Here is a 19,658-nt window from a genome sequence, read left to right as displayed (position 1 = left end):
TGCAGCAGCTGCGACTCTGTCTCCTTCCATGAGTTCTGCGATTAGGATAGCCTTTGTTTTGTTGCTTGCTATCCTCCCTCTCGCTTCCAGTAACTCTTTTAGCGTGTCCCGTTTCAAGAGGGTATAATCTGTTTCCATTCAGTCCTTTTTAATTCCTGCTGAATGCCTCTTGCTGTGTAGTACGATCCCGTCGCTTGCCACCAAATGTAGCGGAGTAGAGGTACGATCCAAGGTAGCTCCGCTGGTAGACAGGAACAGCAATCCAATATAGGTATCAAACGGGTAGCGTGGTTACAATCCCTTCCCTCCAAGAACTAGACGACACATAGCTTGGAGGTCAACTGTCAGCTTTATTCACACAATTTCTTTTATGGCTTTTTCCCATGCAAGGGAGGTAACTCAAAACAACCAATCCCCTCACAATCACCTCCCCTCCCTCTCCTCCCCTTAGATTAGCAGGTAAATTAATTAGAGAGAACCGAGTTTTCCCCAGTTTCTGAATGACCCCTAAATACGGGGGGTACGAGGATAAACGAGGGGTCCCCTGGTAGGTCTGCTCTGGGTGAGTAACATATTCAAATTTCACCCAGATCAGACCAGGGGTTCGGGAGTTACAGGTATGTAAAGATTTGACCGACTGCAGGGACACAGTAGCCGAAAACGGCTCCATAGATTCTGGCCCTGTAGTCGGTCTACTTCACTGCATAGAAAGTGCCGAACAGCTCAGCCATCCGACCCCAATCTTTGGTTCGGATGAATCCCCTAGACTGGGGAATGCAAACTACCGAACGGCGGGCCGTTCGGCAGTTTGGATCATATGATTTGGTGATCCTGGAGGTCTGAGCGGTGTCTGGGTAGTCGAGCGTCCGATTTTAGTTCCAGACGCTCGACGACCAAACACCGCTGTTCGGCAGTTAAGATGGCCGCCGCCACGTGGAGATTAGGCGAACGGCGGCCACCCACGGACCCAATAACGGTATGTGCACATGGATTCTTCTTTAACATGCTGGCATAATATACAAGATACATTGACAGGGACAAATGACATTGTAAATACGGGTTTCTGGTGGCTACTTCTGCCACATGGAGTGTCCCTTTAACTAACAGAATCATTTCAAGCAGTAAATAAAGTACTGACTCCCCACTAAATGCTTTGTAGATGGCGGCCTATAAGTTCACCCTCACAATTAGAGGTGTTATACAGATTTAAGCCTATATATGCCAGTGAAGTTGACTCTCAAAATAATTTGCAATATTTGAGCTTGGGGTAGGTCTGTGGACTCATGCAATTCTGGTTTGGGCCTAGTTTAGGCAGCAGTAGTAGACACATTAGCCCTGCTTCAAATCAAATTGTAAATGTCGATTTACTTCCTGTTTTATGATACATTTAATAAGATGTTCAGAATTTACATTTATTTTCATATTAGTCATACATCATCAATGGCGTATTAGTCCATCCCCAGATTTGCTTTGGGTTTTTTTTTTTTTAGCTGGGGGGAGGGGATAGGCTTAAAATGTTGACTTATACAATGGTATATTTAGTAAATTGTAATGTGATAGCAATTATGCTGCATGTAACATAAGAGTCAAAGGTTTTGTTTACAGATTCCAAAGCCCTGATTTCAATAGAGATTTTTTTTAACTGCAGTTGAAACTGATGAGCAATTAATGTTTTGCAATAATTACTTTCTTTAACGCAAAGTTCTTTTTGCAGATGATTCTTTAAAACAAACATCCCCTGGTAATAAAGACATGAATCCATCAGGCAAGAGTGTGGAGAAATCTATTACATTAAGGACAGATGAATCAAAATCACAGGAATCAGGAACGCCATCTGAATCCTGTGTGCCTATGCTTTCGACAGTAACTAAGGGAGATAAACCATTTTCTTGTACTGAATGTGGGGAACGCTTTGCATGCAACTCACTGCTTGATAGACATTGGAGAGCTCACACAGGAGAGAAACCATTCTCATGTTCTACATGTGGGAAATGCTTTGCATCCAATTCATACCTTGCTAGGCATCAGAGGATTCACGCAGGAGAAAAGCCATTCTCATGTCCTAAATGTGGGAAAGGTTTTAGCTGGCATTCGCGTCTTGTTTTACATCAGAAAACTCACACAGGCCCGAAATGCTTCCCATGTTCTGAATGTGGGAAAAAATTTTGTAGTAACGCAGTGCTTATTAGACATCAGAGGACTCACACTGGTGTGAACCCTTTTTCATGTTCTGAATGTGGGAAAAGTTTTACTAGAAGATCAACTCTTATTCTACATCAGAGAATCCACACAGGAGAAAACCCTTTCTCATGTGCTGTTTGTGGGAAATGGTTTAACAGGAAATCTACTCTTATTGTACATGAGAGAACTCACACAGGAGAGAAGCCTTACTCATGTTCTGAATGTGGGAAATGTTTTACCAAAAAATCAGGACTTATTTCTCACCACAGAGTTCACACAGGAGAAAAACCTTATTCATGTTCTGAATGTGGGAAGTGTTTTAAAAAATATACATATCTTGTTATACATCAGAGAACGCACACAGGAGAGAAACCACACACATGTCCTGAATGTGGGAGTCGTTTTAGCCATCAATCATATCTTGTTAGGCACCAGAGAATTCATACAGAAGAGAAACCTTTCTCATGCACTGAGTGTGGGAAACGATTTAGCCTCCAGCCATATCTTGCTAGGCATCAGAGAACACATACAGGAGAGAAACCTTACTCGTGTGCTGAATGTGGGAAATGTTTTAATGACCAATCTTATTTTGTTAGGCATCAGAGAGCTCACACAGGAGAGAAACATTTCTCAGGTTCTGAATCTGGAAATGATTTGGACAGCACTGAGATCATTTAACTTTCCTCATGGTTTTCCCATGTAGACCATTATGTTTCATGGTGTATCTTATTAAGGCAGGAAAAATGTACACTATTTTATGATGTGTGCTAAATCATTGTTGGGGGGGGAAATATGTTAGAACCAATGACAAAATATATTGCATGGATATCTGTTTCTTCCTGTCAGATTCCTGTTCACATCCTTTGTAGAGCATCTTAATCATAATATACTCAAACTGAGTCACCGGGAGCTGGAAATGGTCACAGTCTAAAAATGCAATGGTACCTTAAATACAAGTAATAAAAGGGATTATGACAAATGTTTGTATACTATCAATGCTAATGTATTTTTAAAGGTTCCTTTGTAAAAAGTAATTTAAAAATATTTTTGCCCACTAAATTATTAAAATATATGTAATAATTGTTTAAAAAAAGAAAAAGTGTAAGACTAGCTCTTTCATTGACAATAAAATCTGTCCGATGGTATCTATATTTTAATTTCCTCTCCGTAGGTCCACTTCTGGGGCAGTGATTTGTGTAATAATGTTTTGATACTAAACCTGCTGATATTATTCAGAATCATGTTCTTTATATCATTTTTCAAAACTATTAAAGTGACCAATTGGAGCCAGAGACTTGTTTCATATGCTGGGTATCTTATGTTCAACTGATGAGTGCAATTAATGGACATTTAGAAGCATTCACATATGTTGCAGGCAGAGCTGATTATCTGAAAAATGGCTGCCCCCAGGAACACTGCAAGAGTGTAGGACAGCCAGTGTGTATCGTCCCACTTATTCGCGAAAATGGCAGAGGAGGTTCCTGAATAGCTAGTTATACATCTACATATCAAAGATAATGAGTGGCCCAAACCACCACACAGCAAATTTGAATGTAAAATATGTTAAGATACAACAAAATCAAGTTATGTAACGTAAGAATAAACTGTACAAGGATAGGGCAACATGATAAATGGGGAACAACAAGTATGGAAATGACACTAATGAAAATAAATTAACCAACATCTGCAGAGAAACTCCTGCTAAAGCTGCACATAATTAATATAATGTCCAGGTGGAATGTGTCTTGCTGTCTTAAGGAACATGATCTCCTGCGACTTTATACACTATAAAAATAGATGCCACAATCCATCTTGCACTGGTATCTAGAAATTTCTCATTGTTCCCTTGCCTTCTCCTCCAATTACAATTGTGGCTGCTGGCATGTGCCCACAGAGCCCATCTCAGCCCTGTCCGCAGACCCCCTGGCGTTAAGCTTCCAGTGCACATGGGGCTTAAATTGAAGCCTCTGATTGGTCATTTCCCCATGGCGACCAAAAGCTTCAGGCAACAGATCTACAGCTATGGCAAGTTGTTTTTAGTCTGACCCTCAATAAAAACTAAACAATGCAACAATAAATGCATGCATGTTTTCATTGGTGTTATATCTACTAAATTCTTAGGAAAATGTAAGATTTCCCCATTGGAGTCTTTCTTTACAATAAACTGTTGTGTAGGGACCAAGAGATTCTACTTCATATTCCTCAACCTCTCTGAAAGCTCTCAAGACGGTTCTGTAGCATTTCCTCCTTCAGGGCCAGTTGAAAAATATTGACCATGTAATGATACATGACAATCCCTAAGGCTAATAAGATACTTTTTTGTTTTGATTCCTGTCACTTCCCTGATAACACCTTGTTGTCTCAGTGAGATTTTGAGATTACTTTATGATGATCAGGGTTACTAGAAAAATCAATTCTTTCAGTTTTTTTGTCTTAGAGGACTTCCATACTGAGCTGCTCTCCAGGGTTGGTTTCTATCCTGTTTTCTTTCTGGCCAGCTCCAAGTTAAGGTAGCCCAGAGACCTGCGCAGGGTGCCAGGCTGGGGCACTCTCCTAGAGCCCTGGACTCTGTTTCTGTGAGTGGTGTGTTGACTGAGTGATGTGTGCATGGAGAAGGCCGAGAACTGTATGGACGGGGGCTGAGTGTGTGTGGTGGCTGAATATTGTGTCTGGAGCTGTTTGTACAGCTCATTGAGAAGTGTTAGACGGCAAAGAAAGGCACTATCTAGTCAAGTGGAGCTCATTTGAACTAACAGACACATCTTGAGCAAGTTGTTATTATTGGTATTTATATAGCTCCAACTAATTGTGCAGCGCTTTACAATATTATGATGGAGGCGGGGGTGGATTTACAATAAATGAGACAATTACACAGTGACACAGGAACAATAGGTAGCTTACAGTCTAGATGAGGTGAGGTACAAATACACAACAGGGCAGCAAGGGTGACAGTCACCAAACAAGGTGAAAAAGTTGCAGAACTGGAGGTGAGAGTTGAGTGTGGCTCTTTAGGAGAGCAAGAGTTGGATCTGGATAGGTATAGATAAGTTACTCTGGGAGTCCATAAGCATTTCTAAACAGATGTGTTTTGAGGGACTTTTTAAACGATTGAAGACTAGGGGAGAGTCCGATAGGCAGGTTTTTCCAAAGAAAGGGAGCCGCCTGTGAGAAGTCCTGCAAGCGCGAGTTAGCAGTAAGTGCGCGAGCAGCAGACTGGAGAAGATGACTGGAAGAGCCGAGAGACCAAGAAGGGGCATATTTACGAATCAGTGAAGAAATGTAAGGGAAGCTAGAGTTGTTTAGAGCTCTATAGGTAAGAGTTAGTATTTTGAATTGACACCTGTAGGACACAGGAAGCCAGTGTAAGGTTCGACAGATGGGCGAAGTATGGGAGGAGCGACGGGTGAGAAAGATCAGCCTGGCGCCAACATTCATTACTGATTGTAGCGAGGCAGTTTGTCTTCTGGGGAGACCAACAATTTCAGTAATCCATGCAAGAGATTATCAGAGCATGAACAAGCTCCTTGGCAATATCTTGCGTGAGAAAGGGGCGGATGCGGGCAATGTTTTTAAGGTGGTATCGACAGGTTTTAGCAACAATCTGGATATGAGGCACAAAGGTGAGGCCAGGATCAAAGATAACACCAAGACAACGAGCTTGCAAGGATGGACTGATGCAAGTACCATCAACTTGCATGGGAAGCGAAAGAGGAGGATCAGCATTATGAGGGGGAAAAAATAAGAAGCTCAGTTTTAGAGAGATTGAGTTTCAGAAAGCAGGAGGACATCCAGTCAGAGATTGTAGAAAGGCAAGCAATGACACATTGTAGGACCATGGGGGAGAGATCAGGGGAGTAGAGATATATCTGGGTGTCATCGGCATACAGATGGTAGCGGAATCCAAAGGAGTTAATGAGTTTGCCAAGAGAGGCAGTATAAAGAGAGAACAGAAGGGGACCAAAAATAGATCCTTGGGGACTCCGACCGAGACAGGTCGAGAGGAGGAGGTGTCATTGCAAAAGGTGACACTGAACGAATGCTGGGAGAGCTAGGAGGGGAACTATGATAGGACAGTGTCACAGAAACCGAGGGATTAAAGAGCCTGGAGAAGGAGGACATGATGAACAGTGTCAAAGGCAGCAGAGAGGTCAAGAAAAATTAGTATGGAGTAGTGGTCTTTGGATTTAGCTGTGATTAGGTTATTTGTAACTTTAATAAGAGCAGTCTCTCTCAGTAGAGTGGAGGGGGCGAAAGCCAGATTGAAGAGGATCGAGGAGGGAGTTGGAATTTAGGAATTGAGTAATACAAGTAAAGACAAGTTGCAATCCGTTATGTGTTTGGAGTGTTCCTTTAAGAAATTCCAAGAAAAGTCCTAGGAGAGAGAGTTCTGTGGAGTCATTCTTAGAAAAAAATTACGAAACAAAACCTTTAAAACGGGTCAGTCAGCAAAAAGACGAGCACTTAATAGAAATAAAATCTTTAGGACATGCTCACGGAGACTGAGTTGGAATTTCATTATTGAGTTGGAAGCAAAACAGTTCCAGGGAATCGGGGCTAACGGCCGGTCTCTCTTTCTGGAGTACAAAAGTACATAAATCATATGAACGGAGCCTTTTAAAGTGCATTGAGCAAGGTATATTGCAGGGCAAATAGTCCTCAGGCAGGAGGCTGGCCAGCAGGCTCCTCCAGGAGCTCGTGGCGAGGTTCTGTTCGTCCCAACGAGGTTATGGGATTTCTTTTGTTCAATAGATACTAAGAGTGAGAAATAGGAATCCAATAGATTATGCAGGTTTAGAATCTGAATTAAGGATATTGCAGCTCTATATCAAACGATCTTATTTACTTATATCTCATCTATTTAATGATCATATATCCCGAGGTATTAGGTGGTAATAGTAGAATCAATGTTACCTAGAACTTAGCTACATTGAGGAACTCCAACATTATAGCTACTTTGTTGCTCTTTATGTACCATTTCTAAAGGATATTAAGCAGTTATAGTAGAATCGATGCGACCTAGATTTTACTACATTGAGGAACTCCGACATTCAAATAATTTAGTTGCTCGTTATGAAGCATCTCTAAAGGCTACAGGTTTCCTTTTCCTGTGAGAAACCACTGATCTTTATAAGGCTTTCTATCCCACCATGCACTTTACTAGTATCTCTATAACTCTAACATTAATGTAGTTTTCCTATTTTCCTCTCTCTTAGTAGTGATTTAGTCAATAGACCATTTTTATATGCCCTTACTTAATAAGGAATTATCCACAAATTATAGAGGCTTAATGTAAGTGGTATTTTTAATCTCATATCAAATCTCATACTTATAATGATTTTTTTAACTAATAGTTGAATACTTGGATCCTTTGTCCAGTAATAAATAACCTAACTTCGGAGTCATGGGAGTTTCCTTACTTTGGTTCCTCTCTCTATGCAGTTAGGGACTGTAGTTTTTCTTTGTTAAAATGAAGTTCCTGCCTTCTCCAGCCGCTAGCCATTTATCGGGGAGAAATAAATCTGTATAAACATATAATTGTATATTGACTATACTGATACTTTTATTTAATAATTGTCTTCTCTGCCCTCCAATAGATCTGGGAATCAGGATTTATCTGACCGCACATGGATGACTTCCAGGGGTCACAGGACAATAATAATAATAACAATAATATTAATAACAATAATAATATTAATAAATAGTAATAATAAAAATAATAATAACAATAATAATATTAATAAATAGTAATAATAATAATAATAATAAAAATAATAATATACTTCATTAAAGAAAACCTAGATAAGATAAAACAAACATCAGAAGGGTTCCCCTCCCTCCCCTCCCCTCTCTGTGAGCAGGAGCATGGCTGGGGGCCCCACTCACACTCAGTACATGGAATATAAAGCAGAGAAATCAGACTGACACCATGTTACTAACACACTATTAGATTGTCAGCTCCCAGGCTCTGCCCTTCCTCTCCATACAGCTAGTGGCACAGCTGCCCTGCTCCAAGATGGCGGCTCGGGGACGGCGGATACACTTCCGGTCTCCATGGTAACGGTGCGGCACGTGACGTTTCCGTTGTGCGACCAAGCGGAAGTGACATCACAGGACACGAGCCAAAGCGAGAGAGAGAGAGAGAGGAAGGAGAGACTGCTGGCAGCGCTGGGAGGGTATTACAGCAAAACATACTCAGTATCACTATAGCACTGACAGCATGGGAGACAGAGAGACAGCCAGCATGGGAGACAGAGAGAGACAGCCAGCATGGGAGACAGAGAGAGACAGCCAGCATGGGAGACAGCCAGCATGGGAGACAGAGAGAGACAGCCAGCATGGGAGACAGCCAGCATGGGAGACAGAGAGAGACAGCCAGCATGAGAGACAGCCAGCATGGGAGACAGAGAGAGACAGCCAGCATGGGAGACAGAGAGAGACAGCCAGCATGGGAGACAGAGAGAGACAGCCAGCATGAGAGACAGCCAGCATGGGAGACAGAGAGAGACAGCCAGCATGGGAGACAGAGAGAGACAGCCAGCATGGGAGACAGAGAGAGACAGCCAGCATGGGAGACAGCCAGCATGGGAGACAGTCAGAGAGAGACAGCATGGGAGACAGAGAGAGACAGCCAGCATGGGAGACAGAGAGAGACAGCCAGCATGGGAGACAGAGAGAGACAGCCAGCATGGGAGACAGAGAGAGACAGCATGGGAGACAGAGAGAGACAGCCAGCATGGGAGACAGAGAGAGACAGCCAGCATGGGAGACAGAGAGAGACAGCCAGCATGGGAGACAGAGAGAGACAGCCAGCATGGGAGACAGAGAGAGACAGCCAGCATGGGAGACAGAGAGACAGCCAGCATGGGAGACAGAGAGAGACAGCATGGGAGACAGAGAGAGACAGCATGGGGGACAGACAGAGAGAGGCAGCATGGGAGACAGCCAGAGAGAGACAGCATGGGAGACAGCCAGAGAGAGACAGCATGGGAGACAGACAGAGAGAGACAGCATGGGAGACAGACAGAGAGAGACAGCATGGGAGACAGCCAGAGAGAGACAGCATGGGAGACAGCCAGAGAGAGACAGCATGGGAGACAGCCAGAGAGAGACAGCATGGGAGACAGCCAGAGAGAGACAGCATGGGAGACAGCCAGAGAGAGACAGCATGGGAGACAGCCAGAGAGAGACAGCATGGGAGACAGCCAGAGAGAGACAGCATGGGAGACAGCCAGAGAGAGACAGCATGGGAGACAGCCAGAGAGAGACAGCATGGGAGACAGCCAGAGAGAGACAGCATGGGAGACAGCCAGAGGGAGACAGTCAGAGAGACAGCCAGCATGGGAGACAGTCAGAGAGAGACAGCATGGGAGACAGTCAGAGAGAGACAGCATGGGAGACAGTCAGAGAGAGACAGCATGGGAGACAGCCAGAGAGAGACAGCATGGGAGACTGAGAGAGACAGCATGGGAGACTGAGAGAGACAGCATGGGAGACTGAGAGAGACAGCCAGAGAGAGACAGCATGGGAGACTGAGAGAGACAGCCAGAGAGAGACAGCATGGGAGACTGAGAGAGACAGCCAGCATGGGAGACAGACAGAGAGAGACAGCATGGGAGACAGACAGAGAGATACAGCATGGGAGACAGCCAGAGAGATACAGCATGGGAGACAGCCAGAGAGATACAGCATGGGAGACAGCCAGAGAGATACAGCATGGGAGACAGCCAGAGAGATACAGCATGGGAGACAGCCAGAGAGATACAGCATGGGAGACAGCCAGAGAGATACAGCATGGGAGACAGCCAGAGAGATACAGCATGGGAGACAGCCAGAGAGATACAGCATGGGAGACAGCCAGAGAGATACAGCATGGGAGACAGCCAGAGAGATACAGCATGGGAGACAGCCAGAGAGAGACAGCATGGGAGACAGCCAGAGAGAGACAGCATGGGAGACAGCCAGAGAGAGACAGCATGGGAGACAGCCAGAGAGAGACAGCATGGGAGACAGCCAGAGAGAGACAGCATGGGAGACAGCCAGAGAGAGACAGCATGGGAGACAGCCAGAGAGAGACAGCATGGGAGACAGCCAGAGAGAGACAGCATGGGAGACAGCCAGAGAGAGACAGCATGGGAGACAGCCAGAGAGAGACAGCATGGGAGACAGCCAGAGAGAGACAGCATGGGAGACAGCATGGGAGACAGCCAGAGAGAGACAGCATGGGAGACAGAGAGAGACAGCCAGCATGGGAGACAGTCAGAGAGACAGCCAGCATGAGAGACAGCCAGCATGGGAGACAGTCAGAGAGAGACAGCATGGGAGACAGTCAGAGAGAGACAGCATGGGAGACAGCCAGAGGGAGACAGCCAGAGAGAGACAGCATGGGAGACTGAGAGAGACAGCATGGGAGACTGAGAGAGACAGCCAGAGAGAGACAGCATGGGAGACTGAGAGAGACAGCCAGAGAGAGACAGCATGGGAGACTGAGAGAGACAGCCAGAGAGAGACAGCATGGGAGACTGAGAGAGACAGCCAGAGAGAGACGGCATGGGAGACTGAGAGAGACAACCAGAGAGAGACGGCATGGGAGACTGAGAGAGACAGCCAGAGAGAGACAGCATGGGAGACAGCCAGAGAGACAGCCAGCATGGGAGACAGAGATAGACAGCCAGCATGGGAGACAGTCAGAGAGACAGCCAGCATGGGAGACAGTCAGAGAGACAGCCAGCATGAGAGACAGCCAGCATGGGAGACAGTCAGAGAGACAGCCAGCATGGGAGACAGTCAGAGAGACAGCCAGCATGAGAGACAGCCAGCATGGGAGACAGTCAGAGAGAGACAGCATGGGAGACAGTCAGAGAGAGACAGCATGGGAGACAGCCAGAGAGAGAGAGACAGCATGGGAGACTGAGAGAGACAGCATGGGAGACTGAGAGAGACAGCCAGAGAGAGACAGCATGGGAGACTGAGAGAGACAGCCAGAGAGAGACAGCATGGGAGACTGAGAGAGACGGCATGGGAGACTGAGAGAGACAGCCAGAGAGAGACAGCATGGGAGACTGAGAGAGACAGCCAGAGAGAGACAGCATGGGAGACTGAGAGAGACAGCCAGAGAGAGACAGCATGGGAGACTGAGAGAGACAGCATGGGAGACTGAGAGAGACAGCCAGAGAGAGACAGCATGGGAGACTGAGAGAGACAGCATGGGAGACTGAGAGAGACAGCATGGGAGACTGAGAGAGACAGCCAGAGAGAGACAGCATGGGAGACTGAGAGAGACAGCCAGAGAGAGACAGCATGGGAGACTGAGAGAGACAGCCAGAGAGAGACAGCATGGGAGACTGAGAGAGACAGCCAGAGAGAGACAGCATGGGAGACTGAGAGAGACAGCCAGAGAGAGACAGCATGGGAGACTGAGAGAGACAGCCAGAGAGAGACAGCATGGGAGACTGAGAGAGACAGCCAGAGAGAGACAGCATGGGAGACTGAGAGAGACAGCCAGAGAGAGACAGCATGGGAGACTGAGAGAGACAGCCAGCATGGGAGACTGAGAGAGACAGCCAGCATGGGAGACTGAGAGAGACAGCCAGCATGGGAGACTGAGAGAGACAGCCAGCACAGGAGACAGACACAGCATGGGAAATATAGAGACAGTATGGGAGGTCTAAGTGCCTTTAAATTAACTATTTTAGTTGATACAGATGGGTATAGTCTCATTTTTCCCTTTAAATGTTATATCACGGTAAAAGAAAAAAAACATATCTGTAATTACAGATTTGCTGTGGTCACTTTAACCAAAAGCATATTCTCAGAGCACTGGATGAAATGATGAAGAACAAAGGCAGGATTTGGGTGACTGAGAAGATCTTGGATCTAACCCTGGAGATCATCTACCTGCTGACTGGAGAGGTGAGGGATTCTGGGTAATGTCATTATGGAGATCATCTACCTGCTGACTGGAGAGGTGAGGGATTCTGGGTAATGTCATTATGGAGATCATCTACCTGCTGACTGGAGAGGTGAGGGATTCTGGGTAATGTCACCATGGAGATCATCTACCTGCTGACTGGGGAGGTGAGGGATTCTGGGTAATGTCAGTATGGAGATCATCTACCTGCTGACTGGAGAGGTGAGGGATTCTGGGTAATGTCATTATGGAGATCATCTACCTGCTGACTGGAGAGGTGAGGGATTCTGGGTAATGTCATTATGGAGATCATCTACCTGCTGACTGGAGAGGTGAGGGATTCTGGGTAATGTCATTATGGAGATCATCTACCTGCTGACTGGAGAGGTGAGGGATTCTGGGTAATGTCATTATGGAGATCATCTACCTTCTGACTGGAGAGGTGAGGGATTCTGGGTAATGTCATTATGGAGATCATCTACCCGCTGACTGGGGAGGTGAGGGATTCTGGGTAATGTCATTATGGAGATCATCTACCTGCTGACTGGGGAGGTGAGGGATTCTGGGTAATGTCATTATGGAGATCATCTACCTGCTGACTGGGGAGGTGAGGGATTCTGGGTAATGTCAGTATGGAGATCATCTACCTGCTGGCTGGAGAGGTGAGGGATTCTGGGTAATGTCATTATGGAGATCATCTACCTGCTGGCTGGAGAGGTGAGGGATTCTGGGTAATGTCATTATGGAGATCATCTACCTGCTGACTGGGGAGGTGAGGGATTCTGGGTAATGTCATTATGGACGTCATCTACCTGCTGACTGGGGAGGTGAGGGATTCTGGGTAATGTCAGTATGGAGATCATCTACCTGCTGGCTGGAGAGGTGAGGGATTCTGGGTAATGTCATTATGGAGATCATCTACCTGCTGGCTGGAGAGGTGAGGGATTCTGGGTAATGTCATTATGGAGATCATCTACCTGCTGGCTGGAGAGGTGAGGGATTCTGGGTAATGTCATTATGGAGATCATCTACCTGCTGACTGGAGAGGTGAGGGATTCTGGGTAATGCCATTATGGAGATCATCTACCTGCTGGCTGGAGAGGTGAGAGATTCTGGGTAATGTCATTATGGAGATCATCTACCTGCTGACTGGAGAGGTGAGGGATTCTGGGTAATGTCATTATGGAGATCATCTACCTGCTGACTGGAGAGGTGAGGGATTCTGGGTAATGTCATTATGGAGATCATCTACCTGCTGACTGGAGAGGTGAGGGATTCTGGGTAATGTCATTATGGAGATCATCTACCTGCTGACTGGAGAGGTGAGGGATTCTGGGTAATGTCATTATGGAGATCATCTACCTGCTGACTGGAGAGGTGAGGGATTCTGGGTAATGTCATTATGGAGATCATCTACCTGCTGGCTGGAGAGGTGAGGGATTCTGGGTAATGTCATTATGGAGATCATCTACCTGCTGACTGGGGAGGTGAGGGATTCTGGGTAATGTCATTATGGAGATCATCTACCTGCTGACTGGGGAGGTGAGGGATTCTGGGTAATGTCAGTATGGAGATCATCTACCTGCTGGCTGGAGAGGTGAGGGATTCTGGGTAATGTCATTATGGAGATCATCTACCTGCTGGCTGGAGAGGTGAGGGATTCTGGGTAATGTCATTATGGAGATCATCTACCTGCTGGCTGGAGAGGTGAGGGATTCTGGGTAATGTCATTATGGAGATCATCTACCTGCTGACTGGAGAGGTGAGGGATTCTGGGTAATGCCATTATGGAGATCATCTACCTGCTGGCTGGAGAGGTGAGAGATTCTGGGTAATGTCATTATGGAGATCATCTACCTGCTGACTGGAGAGGTGAGGGATTCTGGGTAATGTCATTATGGAGATCATCTACCTGCTGACTGGAGAGGTGAGGGATTCTGGGTAATGTCAGTATGGAGATCATCTACCTTCTGACTGGAGAGGTGAGGGATTATGGATAATTTCAGTATGGAGATCATCTACGTGCTGACTGGAGAGGTGAGGGATTCTGGGTAATGTCAGTATGGAGATCATCTACCTGCTGACTGGAGAGGTGAGGGATTCTGGGTAATGTCAGTATGGAGATCATCTACCTGCTGGCTGGAGAGGTGAGGGATTCTGGGTAATGTCACCATGGAGATCATCTACCTGCTGACTGGAGAGGTGAGGGATTCTGGGTAATGTCAGTATGGAGATCATCTACCTGCTGGCTGGAGAGGTGAGGGATTCTGGGTAATGTCAGTATGGAGATCATCTACCTGCTGACTGGAGAGGTATTTTGTATTCAAGAATGTTTTATTGTGCATTATAAGTTTAGTGTATTAGCATGTTATATATTCACAAAAGGCTCTCAGACATTGTAGTAAAATAGAACTTCTCTTTACTTCAGTAATCACACATAATGACCACACAAAAGAGACTAAACACAACAGAACAAGTGCATAACTTCACTATGCTGCCATCTACTGGAAGGTGGACTGCATAAACCTCAATACATAACACTCCTCCCCCCCTAGACTTCAAAGTCTTTGAGATAACTGGGAGGTTTAATATTTCGTCTTGGGCGCCTCAAAACCATGTTTGGAACTGCTTCACCTGGACCTTCAGTTGTGCCCATCCCTTCTTCCTGTGCTCTGTCAGATGGACCACACAGAACTGGGTCTTCAATAACAACTCCTGGAGAACTGAGACCTGTATCATCCAGTGGTTCCACATCATCTGGTATCACAGAAAACCCAGTATGACTGGGACCGGCAGCAGGCACAATCTCATCACTCCGTTCCCGAATCTGATCGACATGCCTTCGTAATATTCTGCCATCAGGAATTTGTACTTTGTAGGACAAAGGTGCTGTGGCCATAAGTACTTTTGCAGGTATCCATTTAGGCCCAGAAACATAGTTCCTGACATAGACATCACTGTCAGGTGCAAATACTCTGACAGTAGTAGCATTATAGTTCTTATTGAATTGCAATTCTTGCTTCTCTTGTAACTCAGTTGTCAAATCAGGATGTAAACGATCCAAACAAGGTGTTCATAAGGAGCTCTGCTGGACTACTACCGGTGCTTGAGCAAGGTGTCACATGTTGTTGCAAAAGAAAATTTGCAAGTCTACGATTTCAATCTCCTTCAATAATTCTCTTTAATGAGTCTTTGGTAGTCTGAACCATACGCTCAGCTTGACCATTTGATGATGGGTGAAATGGTGCAATAGTAACATGTCGAATAAGATTACTTGCCATGAACATTTTGAATTCTGATGAGGTAAATTGTGTTCCATTATCAGACACAATTGTATCTGGCAACCCATGTGTAGCAAAAAGCCTCCTTAGAATCTTTATGACTGTGACTGAGGTAGCAGATGTAACTGGAACAACTTCTAACCATTTTGAAAAGGAGTCAACAACTAAAAAAAACATCTGTCCGTGAAAAGGGCCAGCAAAATCTATATGTAAACGGGACCAAGGTGACCTAGTCACTTCCCAAGGATGTACTGAGGCTTTAGGTGGAGCATGACGAGTAGATTGGCATGGTACACAGTTCTTCACCCACTTTTCAATAACTTCATCCATTTTAGGCCACCACACATAACTTCTGGCTAAAGCTTTCATGCCAACTATTCCAGGATGTCCTTCACGAAGAGCATGCAATACTCGAGCTTGTCCTGCATTTGGAATTACCACTCTGTTTCCCCATAATAGGCACCCTTTATAGGCAGATAGTTCATGTTGGCGCACTACAAATGGTTTGAACTTGTCTTCCACTTTTGATTTTGGCCACTCCCTCCAAACCCAGTTGAGCACACGGGACAGCAAAGGATCCTTGGCAGACATACAAGCAATGTCACTTGGATGTAACGGATGGTTTGGAATGGATTCCAACATGAGGACCTCAGACATAGGAGGAACAAGGAAGTCAGGAGAAGGCAAAGGCAATCAGCTTAATCCATCAGCATGTGTGATATCCTTGCCAGGACGATTCTTGAACTCACAATCATAGGCATTCAGCAGAAGGGACCACCTGATCATGCGTGGTGAAATTATTTGAGGAGTGGGAGTATTGCTGGTGAACAGACCCAATAAAGGTTTATGATCTGTTATAATAGTAAACCTCCGCCCATACAAATAGTCATGAAACTTTTTTTACACCGGACACAATAGCTAAAGCCTCCTTGTCAATTTGGGCGTAATTCCTCTCTGTAGTAGATAAAGTCTGTGAATAAAACGCAATAGTAGCCTCAACCCCATTTCTCAAAGTGTGGCTCAATACAGCCCCTATGCCATACGGAGAAGCATCGCAGGTGAGGTTGAGCGGTTTCTCCAAATCATAGTGTACAAGCAAACTGTCAGAAGACAACAGTTTTTTAGCAGCGCTGAAAGCGGTGGTAAGAACGTCAGTCCACTTCCATGGAGCATCTTTATCTAGTAGACGATGCAGAGGTTCAGCAACAGTGGCTTTATCAGGCAGAAAAGAATGGTAAAAATTAAGCAACCCTAGGAAAGCTTGCAGTTCTTGTTTGTTTGTTGGAACCGGAGCTCTATGGATAGCTTCAACCTTAGAATCAGTTGGATGAATGCCCTGTGCGTCAACTCGGTAACCAAGGAAATCCACGCTGCTTACACCAAAAACACACTTTTCTTTTTTAAGTTTTAGACCAGCATAATGAAAACGTTGTAAAACAAGTTGTAGCTGTGCAGCCAATGACTGTATAGAATCTGCTCCAATAAGAACGTCATCAAAATAAGGCACTACACCTGGAAGTCCAGATAAGAGGTCCTCCATTAAATTCTGGAATATGCCAGGAGCAATGGAAACTCCAAACTGCAAACGTCTTGCTCGGAAAGCTCCTTTGTGTGTTGTTATTGTTTGTGCATCAGCAGCCTCATCATCCACAGGTAACTGCTGGTAGTCTTGAGCCATATCCAACTTGGCAAATACTTTTCCTTTTGCCAAAGTAGTAAGAATTTGATTAACAGCTGGAATTTGATAGGGATGCTCTTGCAACGCTTTATTTATTGTACATTTGTAGTCAGCACAGATTCTGACATCCCCATTTGGTTTCATGACCGGAACTATGGGTGTACACCACTTTGGGTGTGTTACGGGTTCAAGTATGCCTTGTTTCACAAGACGTGTAATCTCAGCATCTATTTTTGGTCTGAGAGCTAATGCAATTTTGCGAGGCTTCATACGAATTGGGGGTACTTTTGAATCTAATACAAAATAAACAGGAGGGCCTTTAAACATGCCAAGACCTTCTTCAAAAACTGCACTAAATTTATCAATCACATTCTGTAGAATATCTGTGGATACATTATTAACTCCAGTTAATGAAATTCCTAAGGGTTCAAACCACTGTCTACCTAGCAAACTTGCTCTTTGTCCCTTAGTAATTATTAAACGTAAATGTCCTCTGAATTTACCATATTTTACTGGTATAAAACAAGCCCCTTTAACATCTACAGCCTGTTTGTTGTAGTCCACGAGATGAATATCACAAGGTACTATTGAAGGAGAATTATGAGGCCATAACAATGTAAATGTCTCTTCTGAAATCAAAGAATATGCGCACCCAGAATCTACTTTCATTTTGCACGGAACATCTTGAAGCACAATTTCAGTGTAAATCTTCAGTCCTGATGGTGAATTTTACACTTTATTCACATAGTCATTTGAGTAAACACCTGCAGTCATTTCACTATCTGAAACGGTTTGTGGAGTATTAAAAGAGTGCGCTGTGGTTTGTATTTTATTCACATTCTTATTTTTGGTCTGAATTCCACTGGCTTGACTTTGGCAAACTGTCTGTATGTGACCTGTACGTTTACATGTGTGGCAAACTGCATTTCGAAAACGACATGTATTACGCCTGTGTTTTCCACCGCAACTATAACAAGTTCCTTTAAATGGAGCTGTGACATCAGTGTGTGGTGAACAGTGTTTTGATTTAACATCAGTCTTCTTCACTAGATTTATTTCAGGTGAGTTATCTTTGCTGGAGGAGGATTGTATCTCTTTTGAATGGACATATGCAGCCTCATTTGCGAGCGCTTCCTCTTGTGCAATAATAAAAGTTACATTCTGTCTTGCAAGAAGTCTCCTCTGCAGTGCTTCATCTTGCACCCCACACACAAGCCTGTCCCTTAACAAGGATTCTAAGCTGGTACCAAAATTGCAATTTTCAGACAGCCTGCGCAGTTCTGCAATGTATGCTGCAATGCTTTCACCTGGTTTCTGATTTTGTCTATTGAAATGAAAACGCCTCACTGTTTCAGATGGGGTGGGTGCTAAATGATGTTTTAACAGTGCCAGTATTTCTTCGAATGAGTAGTCTTGTGGTTTAGCAGGAGATATCAGTGAGCGGACAGTATCAAAAGTCTTGGATCCAATAACACTCAGTAGCACGGCTCTCTTCTCAATAGCATCCACCACCTTATTAGCTTCCAGGAAAAACAATAACCGCTCAGCATAGGAGTCTCATGAGGCTGGATTAGCCAGATCAAATTCCTCCATGTGTCCCAGAGAAGCCATGCTGGAGATATTTGTAGATAAAAGAATTCCAAAAAAAAGTTTTACTTCCTCACTCGCTGATTTCATTTCCTGTATATATATTCTGCAGTGTCCTTTTATTATAATCCCATCCTCGTCGCCAGTTTAGTGTATTAGCATGTTATATATTCACAAATGGCTCTCAGACATTGTAGTAAAATAGAACTTCTCTTTACTTCAGTACACACACATAATGACATAACACCAAAGAGACTAAACACAACAGAACAAGTGCATAACTTCACTATGCTGCCATCTACTGGAAGGTGGACTGCATAAACCTCAATACATAACAATAAGGAATATTAAAAAAAGAAAAAGACGTTCATTTAATGCAGAGCTATTCCCATAAAGAAATCAAGATCATTCAGTGAATAGTAGTTATAGTTCTTTGTTGTACTAAATGTCAGCGTCAGCTCACAGAAGCCCTTAGAAGCCTCTAAATGTATCTAAATGTAATAGTTTCTATATAGATTTTTGAAATGAGAGATGTTTAAAGATGGATAGTGAGGTACCCAACAGTCATCCCTGTATTCTGTCACTCTCAATATTTAGGATCATATGGTAGTGAAGAAGCCCAGTGATTATATGTCACACAGGAACCGACCCCATGTGTCAAAAAGTTCCTCCAGGATCCAGAGCTCCAGTGTGGAGAAGTACAACGGACAGAAAATTTTAAAACTGACCGGTAAGATCATCCACCTGCTGACTGGAGAGGTGAGGCTGCTGGGAATGGGACATCATAGAGTAAAACCAAGGGATGTGTCTGGATGGTGACCGTATCATTGTCTGTGCCAGGTTCCTGTAAGGTGTGAGGATGTCACTGTCCATTTGACCAAGGAGGAATGGGAGTATTTAGAAGGACATAAGGATGTGTACAAGGACATAATTATCGAGAACCACCAGCCCCTTTGCTCACTGGGTAAGAGAAAGTTTAATCACAGCATTCTGTCTGAAATCTGAGAAACTATACAAATAAATG

The 19,658-nt window shown here is 44.5% G+C and overlaps 1 protein-coding gene across 3 annotated transcripts in view; it reads left to right on the top strand.

The window, feature by feature from the left end:
* Window positions 1–19,658, top strand: part of LOC134575238 (zinc finger protein OZF-like) — a 38,178-nt gene that overhangs the window by 16,912 nt on the left and 1,608 nt on the right. For 2 of the 3 annotated variants that reach the window (XM_063434495.1, XM_063434494.1), the window contains exon 4: window positions 1,715–3,473. In XM_063434495.1, coding sequence (XP_063290565.1) covers window positions 1,715–2,859 — 1,145 coding nt within the window. In that variant the 3' untranslated portion in view covers window positions 2,860–3,473. Of the gene's footprint in view, window positions 1–1,714; window positions 3,474–11,955; window positions 12,091–19,231; window positions 19,394–19,474; window positions 19,599–19,658 lie in introns of those variants that run through there. The other variant, XM_063434493.1, reaches the window with a different exon arrangement.

The sequence above is a fragment of the Pelobates fuscus genome, chromosome 10 (assembly GCF_036172605.1).
Source record: "Pelobates fuscus isolate aPelFus1 chromosome 10, aPelFus1.pri, whole genome shotgun sequence".
Taxonomy (NCBI): Eukaryota; Metazoa; Chordata; class Amphibia; order Anura; family Pelobatidae; genus Pelobates; species Pelobates fuscus.
Note: the sequence above shows the minus strand (reverse complement) of the source record. Positions and strands in the feature narration are given on the sequence as shown.